Source organism: Rosa rugosa, chromosome 2, assembly GCF_958449725.1.
Source record: "Rosa rugosa chromosome 2, drRosRugo1.1, whole genome shotgun sequence".
In the NCBI taxonomy this organism is placed as follows: domain Eukaryota; kingdom Viridiplantae; phylum Streptophyta; class Magnoliopsida; order Rosales; family Rosaceae; genus Rosa; species Rosa rugosa.
The window spans coordinates 55,717,216-55,735,830 of NC_084821.1; the positions used below are offsets into that span (position 1 = coordinate 55,717,216).

The following is an 18,615-nucleotide window of genomic DNA, read 5'->3' on the forward strand; positions in this document are numbered from 1 at the left end:
TTGGTATATACTATGGGGGCTAGCCAAAAGGATACTTGAATAGTATTACCTAGGGTTTTTTCGTTTTCCATCTCTGCGTCTTGTCCGACGACTCCCGCCCGTGGTAGGCCCCTGGCCTTATCAGGGTCTGGTGAGTGCAGTCGAACGAGGCTTTTCTTAAGGCTATTGCTCAGCAGGTTTTCGTGGGAGGGTTACTGCTCTACCTTTTGGCATGGTGGTTGAGGCAGAGTTCTTGGCACTGAACCTCTGATGCGCGGTGACTGTGGTGTACGATGGTGGAGCTTCGTCGCTGGTATCCAAGACTCGTCGGCGACAAGAATTGGGTCTGCAGGTCGTGATGACAAGGAGCATGACGGTGCAAATCATGCAGCGCAGGCGGGGCGATGTGGATCGTGTAGCGCAGGCGTGGCGGCCTGGTCGTGGCGGCTTTGATCGATCGGAAGTGATGAGGCAGTTGTGCGTGCAATTGTCGTGTAGAGGAGATTGGTACTGGGCTTAGGTCTGACCATGCTTATTGGGCTGGAGATGGTGACTTTCCTTTGGTCTGCCCTCTTGGGTTTTTCTAATAGTTAGTTTTTACTTTCTAATAATTCCTTGATTATTTAGGAAACTATGCACTTTTGTGTCTGTAGTGTGCCTATTTGCTATGACGTTTCATAGTTATAGGCTCACTTCTTTTAAGTGAGCGATAAGTTCGAATATAGTTGGTATATCCTATGTATCACTATGGTTTCACCACGAAGCCTTGTTCTGTCCATTATGAGGCAGCGAGTGGATGTGTAATGGTCTTCTTGGCATGAGTTTTATCAATGGAATTACCATTAATTCAAAAAAAAAAATACGTTATTTGGTTTACATTAAATTTAATTGATGTTGTTTGGATCGTTACTATATATACAATTATAATTGAAAAAATAAAAAATTTCATTAAAATTAATGATTAAATCAATAATATTAACTTGGTTGAAATTAATTAAAACCAAACCGAACCAATATATTCTCAAAAAAAAAAACCGAACCAATATACTAATTAACCGAGTTTATAATCAATTTCAATTAATCTATACTATTATTAAGAGAAGAGGCTTTGTTAGCCAAAATAAAAAAATTTGACAAAAATGACCTTAAGAGATTAAAATACTTTGAGAATTAATTAAATCACAAGGGCTATTACGACAATTACAAATTATATTTTTATTAATAAATATAAACAAAATAAATCCCACAACCCACTTTTCTCTCTCACTAACTTCTCTCTGCAATAACCGTTTTCTTCCATTATCTTTTCTTTTTTATTTTCTGAAAAAAAAAAAATTACTTGCACATGCAAAGCATGTGTGTAGAGGAAGGCTAGTATCGAGAAACCGAACCGATGAAAACAAAATTACGGAGCCAAGATTATTTGGTTGGATATTTGTACATAAATGTCATGAATCGTTATTTGTACAACCCCAATGGATTGGGATCATTGGCCCAATAGGCCCAATAGGTGAGGGATTTATTAGATTAGCCCAATAGGTCTCTACTGGACTAAAAATAAAGAACGACCATAACATTTTCCCAAGCCATATAGACTTTACAAATAAAGCAAAGGACACCAGACCCAAAAACGACCGGTGAGGCCCTATTTGAGTTGCAAATGAGAAAAATGTTTTCTCCAACCATTAAAGGGATCAGGAAAAAAAATGTATTTGATCAATTTCATGGAGAAATGTCAATATTGTGTATCATCTGAAGGAAACACAGAATGAATGAATTAAACTGAACAAATGATTCGGATTTCAATGGTAGAGATGGTAAAACAAGTTTCTTCAATTACAGCGATAATCAAATAATAAAATGATTTTTCAATTTAGTGGATTTCTATCGACAGAACTAGTAAGTATTTTTTTTTTTTTGACAACTGAGAACTAGTAAGTATAGATCTAACAAGAAACAATTTGGGCCGAAAAATTGGGAATCCCACAGCCCACTAGTACACTTGAGAATAAACACTGTTTAAAAGGTAGCTCTGAAACAACAGTAGAGATCAGCTTCTTCATTTTTTTGGTCTGATATGAACCTATCAGTTTCGGCATTACCTTAATATTCAAGGCTTCCTAAACCAATAGGATCCTATATATTTTTATATTTAGCATAATAAAAGAAGGGAAATAATATATTTTTTTCTGTGAACTGACAAGTGCAGTGTTGTGGACTATGGTGGTTGTTCAGGCCTAGCTAGCTACATTATGGCTGACTGACCCAGTTCCCCTTGGGACAAGTATCTTTCTCTATTGAATAATTGAATTTTGAATGCATTATCAAAAATTAAATGAGAAAACTGACTTGTCCTAAAGTATTGAAATGCACATGGAGACATTTAATCCTGCCAAACACCATAAGGAAAAATGCAGAGGGGAAAATATTACATTGGGAAATGCATTTTTCTGAAGCAGCACAATCTTTAATCTTAATTTCCAAGTATACGTTACTAGTTTGCATAATGATCATTTATGCTGAAGGACCAGAACCCATTTCCAATTACCACTTGTTTCTTTCTTTCTTTGCATATCTATCATTGAATGTTGGAAACTTAGGAATAAGATTCTTACTTTATGGGTAAAATAAAGTTTTAGAAAAAAATCTTAAATTCAAACTTGATTATGATTTTGACAACCATATGTTTTAACATCTTTCATTCAAACGAATTTCACGCCTCTATTGATTATCTGAGTATTTTCATCGCCTCAAATTAGAGTAATATATATTAAAAATATATATATAATACATTAATGTATCGGTACATCAAATATGGATTGACTTCCTACAATCAAACATAGACTAGCTCGATATTAGACCAAGTTAGTACTCTATTGATAGATAGAGTGATTAGAGTCAATCTCCTTTTGTATCGAAATGATCTACTTGATGTATCGATACGTTAATGTTCCATATACAAACTCATAACTTGATATCATGTTTAGTAAGTCTCACTTTACATATTTCCTCTCTTATAAATTGCAATAAAATATTTTGATATTTCAAATCGAACAATAAACTTTGACTTAAAATGATGAAATAAGTGCCCCATACAATGTGTGTTTCAGTATTCATGTTTTTTTAGAAACCAGCGTATAAAATTCTTACTTAATTTATGGGTGAACTTCAATTTATGGTAAAAATAAAAACAAAATTTTCTGAATAAAATAAAGGGCCCTAAAATTAATAACTCGTGAGTAGCATGGTACTTTGTACGAGTGCTCCAGTGCTACTGCAGATAGGTGTACAGAATCATGTACCATGGGACCATGAAATGAATGCCACTTCTCCTTCACTTTCTCAACCAAACGGTCAAAATTTCTGTTCTTGTTTTGGCAGAGAGAGAGCGAGAGAGGGAGAGGGAGAGGGAGATATTTAAAGCTGACATATCTTTCTAGGCATCCCGAGCACAAGTAAGGCATGTTTCCAATACAAGAAATAATGATAGCTAGCCCCATTAGCCTAATAACTCGTCATACTAGTCTACTGGTGCTGCTCATTCAAAGCAAGAATGGGAAAGCTAGTGCTCCAGATCGAACAATATCAATATCTCTCTCTCTCTCTCTCTCTCTCTCTCTCTCTCTCAAGCATGAGGGGACATATTCAAAGTTAGGGTTAGGGTCGGTTTTATTATCGAGTTTGTTGGGGGTGATGAATGTGATTCTCAAAAAGGAAAAGCAGAGCTGGAAAGATGGAGAAAGAGAGAGTGAAGGAGATTCTCACAATGTGATCGAGGAGGCTTATAACAAAGGGATGGGGTACTGTGGAGATCACATGTAGAATATAGAATACAAAGGCTACGGCACCAAAACCTTTAAGTTGAAAGGAAGAAAAAGATAAAGAAGAAAAAACCCTAATTGTATATTTCAATCTCCACAAGTCAAGGGGGGTGAAAGCACAAACACACATGATTCCCAACCCGATGCATCTTTTTTTGGTTTCTTTTTAGTCCAATTGTAGAAACTAGAATCCTTATTTATCATGATTGTATGCCTCCCAAGTAGTCTTGGCCCTTGGAATTAGTATCTTTTTGTTACAAGAAAGCAATCAAAATGTACTATATATATGTATTATGTAATGCCTCTTCTTTTTTTCTTCAACTTTTTATTGCTTTTGGTGTATGCTTTCTAGATTTTTGGGTAGTGGTTAAAAATCAAAGTATGGTCGATGGAATTGAGTTTGATGTGTAAGCAATAATAGAGTATAATGAAAGAGAAAGGTGAAGTAAGGTGCATGATGAAGAGGGAATCACTCTCTCCCACATAGTATTACTTTTCCCCCATCTACTCGATCTCTTCGGTCCTTGGGTAGTATCTTTCTTTATCTCTTTAATTAAGTTTTGAAGCTAAGTATTTAATTATATGATCGATCCTATATAAGATTAATTGAGTGCGACGATTGCCAAACTTTAAACCAATCTACTAATTAAATTCTTAGATAAGAATGATAGAAGATGATGAATAAATAGCGCTATAGCAAACCATACATAAGTTTTTGACAAAAAATGAATTTACAAATACATTCCTACAAGTTGATTTAGATCGAGTTTATAAGGACAAAATTTTACACATAAAGACTAGTTGTTATTTTGTTGCCATGTGTCAATAAGACATTTACAATTCTAACCTTCATGTATGAATAACTACTAAATATTAATTATTTTCTTTAATCCAGACCTTTTTTTTGTTCAAATCTTGCTACTACACTCATCCAATCCTTCTACTGCACTCATACTCGTCCAGTTCTGCTACTACACTTGTACTCCTATTCTGCTACTACACTCATCATCGTCTAATCCTGCTACTGCACTCATACTCATCTAGTTCTGCTACTGCACTCATACTCATCCAGTTCTACTATACTTGTACCCGTGCTCTGCTATTGCACTCGTCATCGTCTAATCCTGCTACTGCTCTCGTCCAATCCTGCTACTGCACTAGCTGTGCTCATACTCGTCCAGTTCTACTACTGCACTTGTACTCGTGTTATACTACTACACTTGTACTCGTGTTATGTTACTGCACTCATCGATCATCGTCTAAATCAAATCAAAAAATTGCTCTTAAATACATAAAATTAAAAGGATCGATTCACATACTATAAGTAAGTGTAACGATTCACTTCATATGAAATATGATATGATATTAGACTACAACATTGGCCAATGATTAGTTGGTTACACAATCATCCCTAACTCGAGCCATAAATCTTACGAACTAGTAACAGTATTTGATCAATTAATTAGCTAGTTTTTTTAAACTAAAAAAAAAACTTACATCGATTAAATTGTCAATCATAACTGTTGATTCAAACATGTAACGCAAAATATTGCAGTTTGACGATCTCTCTCAAACGAAGCGGTAATTAAGGAAACATTACCCCATAAGAAAGTAAGTATAATCTGGTATTGCTTTCGTTATCTTCTCGATCATTGATAACAAACCAACTAGGGTTTATTCTAGTCCATGCATGCCAACATCTTAATAGCTAATTAACCAATTGATTAATCTAGTTAGCTAAGCAGCGTGCAATAATGCCAAAGTAAAACTTGAATCGGAAAGATCGAAGATGGGTGATATCATCATGCTCTCTCCATCTCATCTTTATAATAATCCCCTTGTGACTCTGTGTCTGTACGGCCTGCTATATATATCTTAGGAAAGAAGCATTAGTTTATTAATCTTCTCCATGTGGGTGTATTAAACTAAGCCCTAGTTCTGTTAATTTGTATGAACAAGGTTAATCATGTTCTTAAAAAAAGACAAGAAAAAGAGAAAGTAGTTAATAATGTCAGGTTATGCCTCCTCAAATCTTCCGCAAAATTAGATCATGCAGGATCTATTGTGGAACCCTAGTTGAAGCTACTTAATGTCACTAATTAAATGACAGATCCATTTGTCATTTTGTCTCCTTGATTGAAGCTACTTTTCCAACGCTTTTGCTTAGAAAAATGTCATAAACCTAGTGATTAGATAATGGAGTTGCTTAATCGTAGTACACTTCCATTGAGAATATCGTTTTCATATTATATCTCTTAGCTAATGGCTTTAATATATGGTGGACATAATTGATTTGTCACCCTATTGTCAATATGCATCGCATCGATCACTAAAGAGGTTTAAATTTGACATGTTTATTGAAAGGTACATATTCATGTCTTGGTACGATGATGGTCTCAAAGTATTAAAAGGTACTTAGAAGTTTAGGTCATAGCTAAGCCGGATGGGCATGCAAAAAAGTTAAAGATAAATGCACGGAGACAGAGCAATTTTACTGCAATGGCCACCCAAGTTTTTCTATATGCAAAGTTGATTATAAATATTTAATTTTCCTAGCTAGCTATTTTCTATATGTAGCTAGGTAGTTCTTTGCGTGTACGACCATGCTATATATATATAGGGCAACTTAATTTTGTAACATTATTTTTCTTGCTCTAGAAAGAGAGGTGGCAAGATCATTAATCAAGGCTTGAGGGCAGCCGCACCCCCTTAAAAAAAAAAAAAAAAAAAAAAAAAAAAAGAAAGAAAGAAAGAGGTGGCAAGATCTAGGTGATGTGGGGTAAGAATGGGAGGTGAGACCTAAATATTGAGAATCAAGGCCACAAGCCATCGACATTTAATGAATGATTTTGGACTAGTGATCTTGATGATTCCATAATTGTTAATAAATATTTCTTGCATAGAAATTGAAAAACCTATTTCTTCTGTCAATCCATAGGATCTTCTTGATTTTTTGTTTTTTACCTTTAGATTTCATTTTTTTATATTAAAAATAATAATTTTATATATCGATAATAATCATAATATCTAATTGTTTAGACATTATAAACAGTTACTCTGCTTTTATCTGATCTTTTTTTTTAAAGGGCTTTTATCTTATCTTTTATGAGATATTGATTCTCTTCTAACTTTAGATTTAGTCATTTTAACAGTGATCAGCATCGTTTTAGACATTGGTAAAAGATCAACACCAAAATTATTAATAGAGAATATCACCGTGTTTTGAAGAGATATTGATGTTATCCGCAATACAATGAAGGATGTGTGTGTGTTTTTTGGTTTTTTTCCTAGCAACGGGTTTGTCCATCTAAATATATTGTTTTCACCACATGCGATATTAGTAGTCATATATCATCATGCTCAACGGTTGCACATCACAAAATTTCTAGCATGATGCTCATATAATTTTGTAGCCATATTATTTTAACATATCGATTTTGGTTAATTTAGTTATCTTATTCGATTTGCTTCTATCGCAAGTTTGCAACTATAACCATAGCAATACCACAATAAATGTGATAAGATATTGGAAAAAACTAAACAAAAAATATATTTTTCACACATCTAATGTCCTAGCAAAACGTTATTTACACACCCTCACCCATATAAATTCTAATTGCTCCTCAATTACAAACTCATTTTGTCACGAGCTAAAAGATTTTTCCTTCAAAATAAATAAAGATTTCCACTAAAGAGCGTTGTTTTTCGTAATTATAACTCATCTTTCGGGTCAACATCGAGACTAACAACAAAACCTCATCACAAGTCGAATCTTAGCAACAAAGTTTAACCTGAGCTATCAAAACTTGACCAAGAACATGTAGTATATTTGGAAATGATCCAAACCAAGCAATCTCAAGGTGAACTATGACATGGATGAGTGAGATTAATTATTCAAAGTTTATCCACTATGTTCTCTTGGCCATTTCTGCATTTACTATAATTAATATTCAAAAAATAATAATAATTAATCGATCATGAAAATTAGTTGGGATTGATTGGCATGCTGTCAAATTTCGATTTGGTCAAGATGTATTTGCTTATCAAATTGAAATGAAAATTCATCTGCAAGAAATTAGGCAATAAATGTGGGACTACTCCCATTACAAATTTACAAACAGGGATCAATTATTGTCATGCAAAAGCCTAATCAAGCAGAAAATATGGGATGTGGGAGAAATTTATATGCATTGATGGTTAGGCACCAATAATTTCATGCAGTATATATATACATAGCATTTGTAGCAAGGACCATTCAAGACCAATAATACCAATATTTCTCAAACAGCTGAAAGGTCAATAATGAGCAGCCTAATATATGGCCTTCCTATATATGTTGAGTGAGTCTAAATATGAAGTTTAATACAACGATGCTATTAGGTATACTTATCATGTTGGTGTGATACCATAAAATACTGAAAGGCAATTTTGTTTGGTTTGGACTTTGGAGTAACAAATCTTTACTATTATAAATGGAGACCCTCTTTTGGTGTCAAAGGGTTTCATCAAATTTTAAAGTACCTATAATACTATTCAATAACATAATTATCAAATTAAGTAAAAGTGTAAAAATGTAATTAGTCAAACTACTATTATTTTATGTCTAAAAAATAAATAACAACTATTCTTTTTAATCGATATATTTTCCATTAACATCATAATATCACCTGCGAGAAACGCGGGCACGTTGCTAATTAGTATATAAAAGATATTGATGATCAATATCGTTAGAACTTAATTGGGACAATTCAAATCGTTTAGAGTAAGAATATTAATTCATAGCAAGATTAGATAAATTATAGGAGACCACCACCAACGGTGAGGCATCACAAATTCATAATGTAGCTCAAATTCTTGGTAACATTTTAATTGGGAAATTTTTAGTAATTTAGAGGTTAAATTAGAAGTAAAATAATTTTCAAGACACGTTTGATTGACGGTCAATTATTGTCTAATTTAAATAATATGTATGTGACCGATCATTGAAAATAAAGTATTTACACGTCATTGATCAAAAGCGAAACAAATCCAGTGACATGCACACTAACACGCGTGCAAACTGACGAACGAAAAATGAAGCTGGTTAACATCTTGCACGCACTTGAGCAACGATGACGACCGAAGCTTCAAGATAAGAGACGTTAAATGAGCTCAATGCATGCACAGTAACACGCATGCAAAATGACGATCGAAAGTATAGCTCGCCAACGCCATCCTTTACGCACGAGAAATGCACTAGAAAAGAAAACGTTTCCTGACGGAAAAAATGGAGTTAAAACGAACCCCATATCATGCACATTAACACGCGTGCATAACGACGATAGCAAGTAAAACCCTCCCTTTAATATCATCATCATGACATAAGAACTTGCACGGTTACAAATTAAAAGCAATTCGAACAGTCACAATCGCTCATCTCACCATGACGTGATCACTTAGCGAGTTTTCTAGAGCATAAGTATCGATCGATCAGTAACAACACACTGATCGATAGATCGAGCGAACCTCGGATTATGGCTCTAGTAAAAAAAATTCTAAAGTCCAAAAGAGGTGGTAAAAAAAGCAAATTACCCAAAAGAAAGAAGAAAAGAAAAAGGAGTTTTAAAAGGGCGGTAGGGGACGGTTGGAGGGAACAGTCCAAAGCTGAACCAAATAAAACGAAACGTATCCATGCGGGAAGCATGAGTGTAGCTGCCCCTCAAATTCTAAAAGTAAACAAACTGCCAAAAGGAGCCAGTCGACTCGTCCCCAATGGGAGATAGTACACCGTACCCATCAGCACCCTAACCCAACGGCCACTCTGTCCCTTTTTACCCTTCACCTTAATCCTAAAACAATTAACTTTACCTTTCTGTTTTTGCCAATAAGTCACGGGCCCCACTCCCTCCACGCTGGCCCCTCGCACGTGCTCCGTAAGGATCAACTTGTCGTGCTCCCTGCCCACCCTGCCCCACACGTGCTGCTTTGCGCTAATTAATTACATAATTAATCGAATGTGACTTGGCTTTGCCGACGTGGCAGGCCCCAGTCGGGAAAGTGCTGACGTGGTGGATACTCACAGTGTCAGTTATCGAACTCCCTCTCACCCTCTCGTCTGTCAGTTAATTAAATCGAGTCCTTCCGCAGCGCTAATTCCGGAAATGCCCCTGGAGGATCGCTGGAATTACGGACTGACCGAATCTCTGTTACTGTTGGTTACAGATTGGTAGAGTCAAGTAAACAAAGGAAGAGGAGAAGGGTCATTCCGGTAACCGCATCCCATAATTAGACAAAACGGTCAAAACCCCCCATTACTTTTTATCTCTCTAAATTTCCATTCTATCCCAACTCTCTCTACAGGTAAATCTTTAATTTAATGGATTAATTAGAGAGATGAGAATTAGAGATTTGTTTTATTTCTCTCTCTAACCCCAACCAAACCCTAAATAAACCCCACCATCCAGGCTTGCCACCTCTATTGCATGCCTTTTGTTCATTTCCTCCTCACACTTGTTCTCTTCCTCCTTCTTTCCTTTCCTTCCTAGCTATCCCCAAAACAAGAACCAAGTCCCCAAAAACGCATCACATATAGATAAAGACGCACAGATTATTATTATTATTACCCAAAAACCCAAAAGTGCTAATCGACACCGAAGAAGAAAGAGGCTTTATATAAAGAGAGAAACGCTTGCTTCATTGCAAGCCTTTTTTTTTCTCTCTGTATTTTAATGGCCGTTCAAGCTCGCCACCTCAATCTCTTCCCCTCTCAACAACTCCTCTGCAACAACAGGTACTGATTAATCCCCTCTTCTTTTTCTTCATCGGGGTAGTTCTGGAACCCTGAGATTTCTACTGGGTTGGTTCTGATTTTTGGTTTTTCGCAGTGAAATCATGAACCCGGTTCAGGGAAACGGGGGCATGTATAGTACCCAGATTGGGTACGGCGTGCCATTGATGACCGGCGGCGTGGTGGCGACGGAGGCTCTGCTTCCGTCGTATAATACTTCTGTGATGAACGATTCGATGCTTCCGAAAACGACGCCCTGCGCGGCGGCTATGCAGTCGGACAGTGGACTCACCTACAACGTCCCGATCAGTACGACTGTCCCAAGAAAGCGCTCCCGGGTCGACTCGATCAACCCGAACCCGAACCTGTTCTCGTACCCGACTGCTCCGACGAGCCATCATTACAAGAACAACAACTCATTCTCGTTCCTCGGCGAGGACATTTCAATGCAAATCCAGCAGCAGCAGTTCGACATCGACCGCCTCATTTCGCAACACGTAAGCCCCGAAACCCTAAACCGATTCGGTTAAATGGGTATTTTCGTCTCTGGTTTATTAATTCTGGGTAGCCTTTGTTTTTTTACAGATGGAGAAGGTGAGGTTGGAGATTGAAGAAAAGCGAAAGAGGCAAGCGAGGAGGATAATCGAGTCCGTAGAAATGGGGATGATGAAGCGGCTGAGAGCCAAAGAGGTCGAGATCGAGAAAATCGGGAAGATGAATTGGGCTCTGGAAGAGAAGGTGAAGTCACTCTGCATAGAGAATCAAATATGGCGCGACTTGGCCCAGACCAACGAGGCCACCGCTAATGCTCTCCGGACCAACCTCGAACAAGTCCTGGCCCAGGTGAAAGTCGAGCCCAACAACAACAACAATCACAACCAAAACGACGCCGTGGCGGCGGCGCTGATGGACGACGCGCAGTCGTGCTGCGGGAGCAGCGGCGGAAACGACGAGGTAGGGTGGCGGGCGGTGAAGGGGGAGGAAGGGACAAGCGGGTCGGGTACAGCAAGTGGGAGTAGGTGGTGCAGGAATTGCGGGAAGGAGGAATCGTGTGTGTTGCTGTTGCCGTGTAGGCATCTGTGCTTGTGTACGGTCTGTGGGTCATCCCTCCACACTTGCCCAGTCTGTAAATCCACCAAGAACGCTAGTGTGCATGTTAACATGTCTTAGAAGAAACAAACAAACAACAACAGCAACAAAAAATTTCACCCGACAAATTTTAGACAATTTTTTTTTTTTTTTTGGCCTTTTCAATTTTTTCTTGTGAGTAAATATTCTCTATAATTTTGCGACATTTATTGTTCTGGTCATCTTGTGGGTTTGGTCTCAAATGCCTTGCGTTAAACGCAAACTTTACAACTTCGAATTGAACTCACTGTTCCGATCGAAACCACCTAAAAATCAAAAGGGAAGATGCCAATTTGTTTCGAATATGGACCCGAAAATTCCTTAACTTTCGTTATGCCATTTTTTGAAGAATAATTCATCGTTGAATCAGGTGAAAACACAGATATTTCGATTGGAAAATACCTAGGAACATATCTTTCGAATCCATTAGTTAGTTTTCACGGTAGTTTGGTGGTTGTGTTGTTGTTAATCCAAGTGAGAAATCGTTTTATATATATATATATTTTTTTTGATAAGGACCGGCGCAGGTTAGCAAGATACGGCGCAGGTTAGCGTGGGGTAGGACGGTAGATTAGAGTTTATGGCTGAAAGGCGGGATGTGTGTGTAAGAGTGTGACTGAAGACGTGATATATGTAGTTTTTTAAGGGGGTGGGGCCCCACGAGCGCATCTATGATCTACCCTCTTCTTCGCAGGGCTTATTATCCAACAGTGTTTTCTAGGCCAACTAGGGAATAGCGGGGCGTTCGTACACGCGCGACCTCCGATGCGTGGGGTCAAACGAGTCAGCGAAAGCGACGGGTGTGGAGGGAAGGGAGAGGCAAAAGCAGACACGTAGGACGCGCGCGCAAATGTTGCTGCTGGGGCACCAACGGCCACTATTTTAATACTTTTTTTAATTGGAAATAAAAGTGGACGGGAGGAAAAGTACGAAAAAATCCTGGTCCTGCAACCGTCAGCACTCAGCACTGGGGTACTGCCAGTGCGGATCACTGTTTGGCATATATTTGTTGCGTGATCGAGACGACGACGTTTTGGAGCGGAGGGGCACTGTTGGGATTCCCGAAGCGTGTCCTACGCGCGTTCTCTTTGGTCGCTTTCGAATTGGGACAACGAGGGCAGGACTAAAGGCCATCATTATGTTACTGTTTGTTTCGCTATATTAAGTGATTTTTTGGAGGCAATTTTTTTTTTCCAATTTACAGCTACGGGTTTTAGGGTACAGAGCTAGGTGGTGGGGTACTGGTGCAGTGGTACTTTGGCCTGGTGGCCTCAGGCTTGGAGGTTGGGAGGAGTGAATGGGGAATCAATGGCGGTAGGGATGTGCTGGATTTGGTAAGGGATGATGCGAGTTGGGGTTTTGGGTAAATGGGATAGCATCCCCACATTGTGTGTAAGTTGGTATAGTACTTTAGTCATCCCCTTCCTATCTTCACTATAGTTGCCACCACCATGATGTTGAGCATACGATATGTACATTGAGTTGTGGGTGATGGGTTGATGGCGAAGATAATGTGGGTTAGTACTTAGTACAGAGAGAACTAGCGACTTCTGGAAAATTTATGATATTAATAAGAGGGGGATACGAATAATTATTGAAAACTAATGATTTGATACTAGGTCGTTGAGTACCTTAATTACCAACTCTACCCTTTATGTTTTAGTGTTTGAAATTTGGATTAGTTATTTCAAATGAAATTGGCCCTCAATCTTGAAATGTGACAAACATAGTGATTTTTTTTTTTTTTGGATGACAATTTTTATCACTTCCGGTCCAGCGTGATAATAGCATTGCTCGTTTTATGAGATTGCTTAACATAATTATTAGAGATAGTTTTCATGTTATTTGCCTATTGTTTAGACAAATCCTTTTCTCAACATGCAATTCACATTGAAAAGCTTAGCAAGTAGTAACTGAATACCCAACAATAAGACATTGCCTTAATATACGATAGATCGGTGTGATTACCTATTTTATCAAAGTCAAAGTTTAACGTTTTTCTACTTTTAATATAATTTGTAACGGTAAGAATATGTTAGTCAAGAAACTAAAAATAAGGTTTGATTTATTTTGCTTCTAGTCAAGTGCGATAATAACATTGCCCTAGTTGTTAGCTTCAATTTCTTCTCTTTTGACCTTTATGTAACCGTAAAAGTGTAATGGTCAAGAAATGCGATAATTACGTATGAATACCTATTTTATGAAGTCAAAATCTGAATCCCCTCTCTTCCTTAACATCCTCACTAACCTTAAGGCCTCGTTTGGTTCGCGGAAAGGAAAGTAGTTCCTTTGTCTTTCCCATGGGAAGGGAAATGAACTTTCCGAATAACTTTCCATTTCGATGTTTGGTAATGTAAGGAAAGTTATCCGGAAAGTTGTTAAAAAGTATGTAATTAATGGAATAAAATAATATGTTGTGAGTAAAGGAAAGTAGTTCCTTTGTCTTTCCCATGGGAAGGGAAATGAACTTTCCGAATAACTTTCCATTTCGATGTTTGGTAATGTAAGGAAAGTTATCCGGAAAGTTGTTAAAAAGTATGTAATTAATGGAATAAAATAATATGTTGTGAGTAATAAATGCAAGGAAAGAAGAGGGGAAAGTGATTCCTTTGGAGTATGGAATGAACCATTTTCCTCCCTATTTTCCTTTGCTTCAGGAAAATATTTCCTTTCCTTTTGCATCCCAAACACAGGAAAGGAACAACTTTCCTTTCCTGATGCTTACTTTCCGCGAACCAAACGAGACCTAAGAGATACGATTGTCAAAGAAAGAAAACAATCTTTAGCTCTAAGAAAATATAAAAATTGAAAGAGTTGTATTTTTTTTTTAATATAAAAAAGTTGTATTTTTCATTTCAAACAAAAAAAAGAGTTGTATTTTTAGATATGGGGAATTTAGATGAACGTGAGGAGCACGTGATATGTGGTTGTGTTTCCCTTTTCAAGATGTGGGGGAAATAAAAGTCAATGATAAGATGAACAGTAGTGTGGTGATCTCATCGCCAATATGAATGAATTTGGTTTTTGTGAAATGTGAATTCATTGATTCATCCCTCTCATTCACCGGACACCACCCTTTGTGGGACTTTGAACTTGTCTTTCCCAATATTTCCATTCATTACAAATTAGGGTCCTACCTCATCAAAAATAGAAATAAGAGAAATTTTTTTTTATTTTTTATCTGTTTTTATTTATGCGGTCGATCTTTTTATATTATTTTATTTATGCGGTTGATCTTGTGCAAGACACATACTAATCTTGTCCGTATCATTCTAATTTTATAACATATTTCCGGAAGAACGAATAAGAATTTAGTTGTCGACATTGTCATACAGTGATTCAATTTATTTAAGATTAAGATACATAAATTGACCAAACACCAATTCAATTTGCAACATTGAAATCCCAAATAGATTTTTCTTTTGTTTATTCACAATAGAATATGATTTACTATTTATTTGAGAAAGACATTTCTACAACTAGTTTGATGTGGAAAGCAACGTACATTATGCATTACATATGGCAATTCAGCCTCGAAAGAGAGTAAGGGAGTCAAAAAGAAGAAAACAAATAAAAGAACTTGTTATCTAATTCTAGAAACATAATCAATCCAATGATGATTGTCAAGACGTGGAGTCAATAATAACATAAAAGGTTCAATCATCAAAATTATGTTGAAATTCTTGGCTTAATCAAAGACCTAAATGGCCAAAACGACAAGACAAGATGGAAGAAACATATTACAAACCAGTGTTTATTTTTGTTTCCAATCTAAGCAAGCGATTAGGATTTGTTCATTTGAACTGCTTAAAACAATCAACTTATTGCTACAATAGGAGCCTCATTTAATTTCTTCAAAATTTTGTTTTTGAGAACAGCGATGCATTTGGCGTGATAGGCATTGCATAATCTTCTATTGTACCAAACTAAGGTAAAATACAAGCAATATAGGTATTGTAATTTATTTTTTATTTCTAACATCTGGTGAGATTTAACAAAGTTCGATTGTTTTTTTTTTTTTTAGGTTTTTAAATGGAGTTATCATTCACGAATAAAAATCAAAACACTTAAGATATGGTTTTACAGTATGAATTCGTGATTTCATGACTCACATCAATGCTCGAGGTATCATGCATGGTTCTCGAACTTTCAATTCAAGCATTAGAGTTTAAGTTATGTAACTATGGTATGATACTTCGCAGTTTGAAGCATGGTCAAGAGTTTCGTCTTCGAGGTATAGAATTGCTTTATTTAGAGGCACAATCTTATAGTTTAAAATCCGAGTCTAGTGTTTGAGGTACGAGGGCAAGTTTAGAGTTCAAAACTTGAGGTTTATAAAATTAATAAAAAAGTTAGAATTATTAAGGTCAACTAAGGAGCTTGAGTGTTTAACTTGGGTAAAGTTTTCAGAGGAAGAAGTCACGATTGAGGTTCCTAATTCTAGAATAGGAGTTGAAGGTTTGAAGGAACATTATTTACTGGTTTTGACTTTAAAATAAAAAATGCTCGTATCTAGATTTCAAGGTTTAAGGCACGAATTTGTGATTTCGATTTGCATATGGTGTTTCATCTATGGTCCAAACTTATTTTTTAAAGTCAAAGTTGCTCACAATTATAACAAATTAAAAATCTGAAATTTTATCGATGATGAATTCAAAATTTTTTTTTAATCTACAAAACTAAACAATGATGAGCTAAATCCCTTTTTTTTGTTTCTTTTTTTTTTGGCCGAAACTAAATCCAAAATTTAGCCAGAAGATATTTTCCCGTAAATTCAGGAATAGGAAAAATCAGACTTTTCAAAAATTGCCACAAGATCACATAGGCATCATCATCATCACCTCCAACCTCCAATTAGTGTGACTTCACCATTTCACTTTCCAAGTCTCCAACTGCACCTGAAGAACCGTGATCCCTATCTCTTACTCTCCCCCTCTGGTCCTTCACGTGAGATTCACGCTCTCTGTCTTTGTATCCCCATTAAATAATAATATTACTCAGATTCTTCCACCAAATCAAACTTTGAGATTTGTCCTTTTCTTCGTACCAATCAGGAACAATCTGTCCCATTCGGGGACTACCAGATAAAAATTAATATCAAAGAAAAAAAATTAACCCCACTCCCGGGCCCCACCCCAGACACAGATACATACAAACCGCCAAAATCAGCATTTAATGAGGGCGGGGAGTAAACAAAAGACATCGCAAAGAAGAAAGAGAGAGAGTGACAGATTTTGCTTTTGCTTATAGGATTTTGGATCTTTTTGGGCCCACCTCAATGGGCCCCCACCGGATCCAGGACCATCTGTCCCTTTATGACCAGCACGCCCTATATTACACGCGAATCTTATTCCCCCTTCCCACTCGGAAAATATTAAAGTTTTTTTCTTCCATCATTATCCCTTTGTTTATCTTATTCTTGAATCTTTGCTTAGTTCTTAATTAATTAAATTTCTTGGATTAGTGTGTGATGATGATTTTGCCCTAGTTATGTTGTCTATAATTTTGTTTTGACTACTAGTTTTGGTGATAATGATGCAGTACTTTAATAATTAAAGGGGCTTTTTTCGATTAGTTGTTTATTGGGGGTAATGGGGGAGGACTTTAGTCCGAATGTTATAAATAAAAATGGGTGTTTCTGCCTAGGAATCTAATCAAAAGTTAAGGGAACGTTGTACCTAAAAAGAGAGAGAGATGATGTTGTTTTTGGATGTCGTTTACTTTGGAAAAGATTTATCTCTTTGTGCTTTGTGGTAGTATGAATCACCATTATGTGCTCACCGTGGACATAGTTTTTGATGTGTAGGTTTTTGACACCATCCTTCTTTGGCCTGCATTTCAACACATGTATTTACTATAAGCTTCTTATCTTATCTTCTAAATGCTACATATAATAATGCTAAATCGTTGAGTAAATATGTGGATACCTGGTTAAATGGAGGGACACATTTGGAGATGCCCTTATATATACCAATTCATCACACACTTTTTTTTCCTTGGGGAATACTTGTTATCGTATGCTATGAGTGCCGCACTTGTTCTTATGTGAATTCCATAGCGGGTATATGCAAAACCCGATTTAGTGGGACAAGCAAAGGTAAGCTCCTCCTCTCCAATTTTAGTTCTTAAAGCATTAAAGTGTTCAACAATCATATGTTTTCTCTTTTGTTTGAAGAGAATGTATTTCACTTAAAACAAAAGTGTAAGGGTAGTTCGTAAAAGAGTAGGTAGAGGGAGAAAAGAAGTTGAGTTAGTGACTAACTTCTTTGCGCTAAGCAAGCTCTTCGAAGAATAATTTAACAAAAGTGGCAATTACACAAGAAAAATAAGATAATATGATCTCACCCGTGAGAAACAAAAAAAATCTTGAATATATCACCATTAAAATGTATGACTCAAGTCAATTGTACACAATAGGGTAAAAATGTTTGTAGTTCATCGATGATTTCAGACAAAATAAATAAAATTTTTGGGGATAACTATCAAAACTTTAGCTCAATGCCAAGATTGGAAATCTAATCAAACATTTCAAAGAATATTTCTCCTTTCTTTGTTTTAGTTTGTATTCACACTCAAGTTGGAATCCAAATGGCATCTATAGAACTTGGGCAGCTAGACGTGATGACTTATGCACAAACTTGTTGACCCTATAAACCCTAAACTAATCGACTCCCATGTCATTTAGGCCACCATTTGGGGGATTCCTTGTCTCTTCCACTTCTTCCTTGTTAGGCTAAGTTTGTTTTTCTATTCAATCCAAACGAAAATATAGTTGTACTTGTACATATCACAAAATAAACATTGTCTGTACTTGTGTATATATGATGGTTGCGTGTTCATTTGAATTCCAAGCCATCCACGTTCACTAATTCAATGAACTATCATCTATTCTTATGCCAAAGAAATTGACTTGTATTGTTG

The 18,615-nt window shown here is 36.5% G+C and overlaps 1 protein-coding gene across 1 annotated transcript; it reads left to right on the forward strand.

Moving 5' to 3' along the window:
* Nucleotides 1-10,249: 10,249 nt before the first annotated feature.
* LOC133732347 (probable BOI-related E3 ubiquitin-protein ligase 3) lies at nucleotides 10,250-11,793 on the forward strand. Its single transcript, XM_062159882.1, has 3 exons — nucleotides 10,250-10,569; nucleotides 10,664-11,063; nucleotides 11,152-11,793. Exons 1-3 carry the CDS (start codon nucleotides 10,508-10,510, stop codon nucleotides 11,734-11,736), a joined length of 1,047 nt encoding a protein of 348 aa, XP_062015866.1. The 5' UTR covers nucleotides 10,250-10,507; the 3' UTR covers nucleotides 11,737-11,793.
* The last annotated feature ends 6,822 nt before the right edge of the window (nucleotides 11,794-18,615 follow it).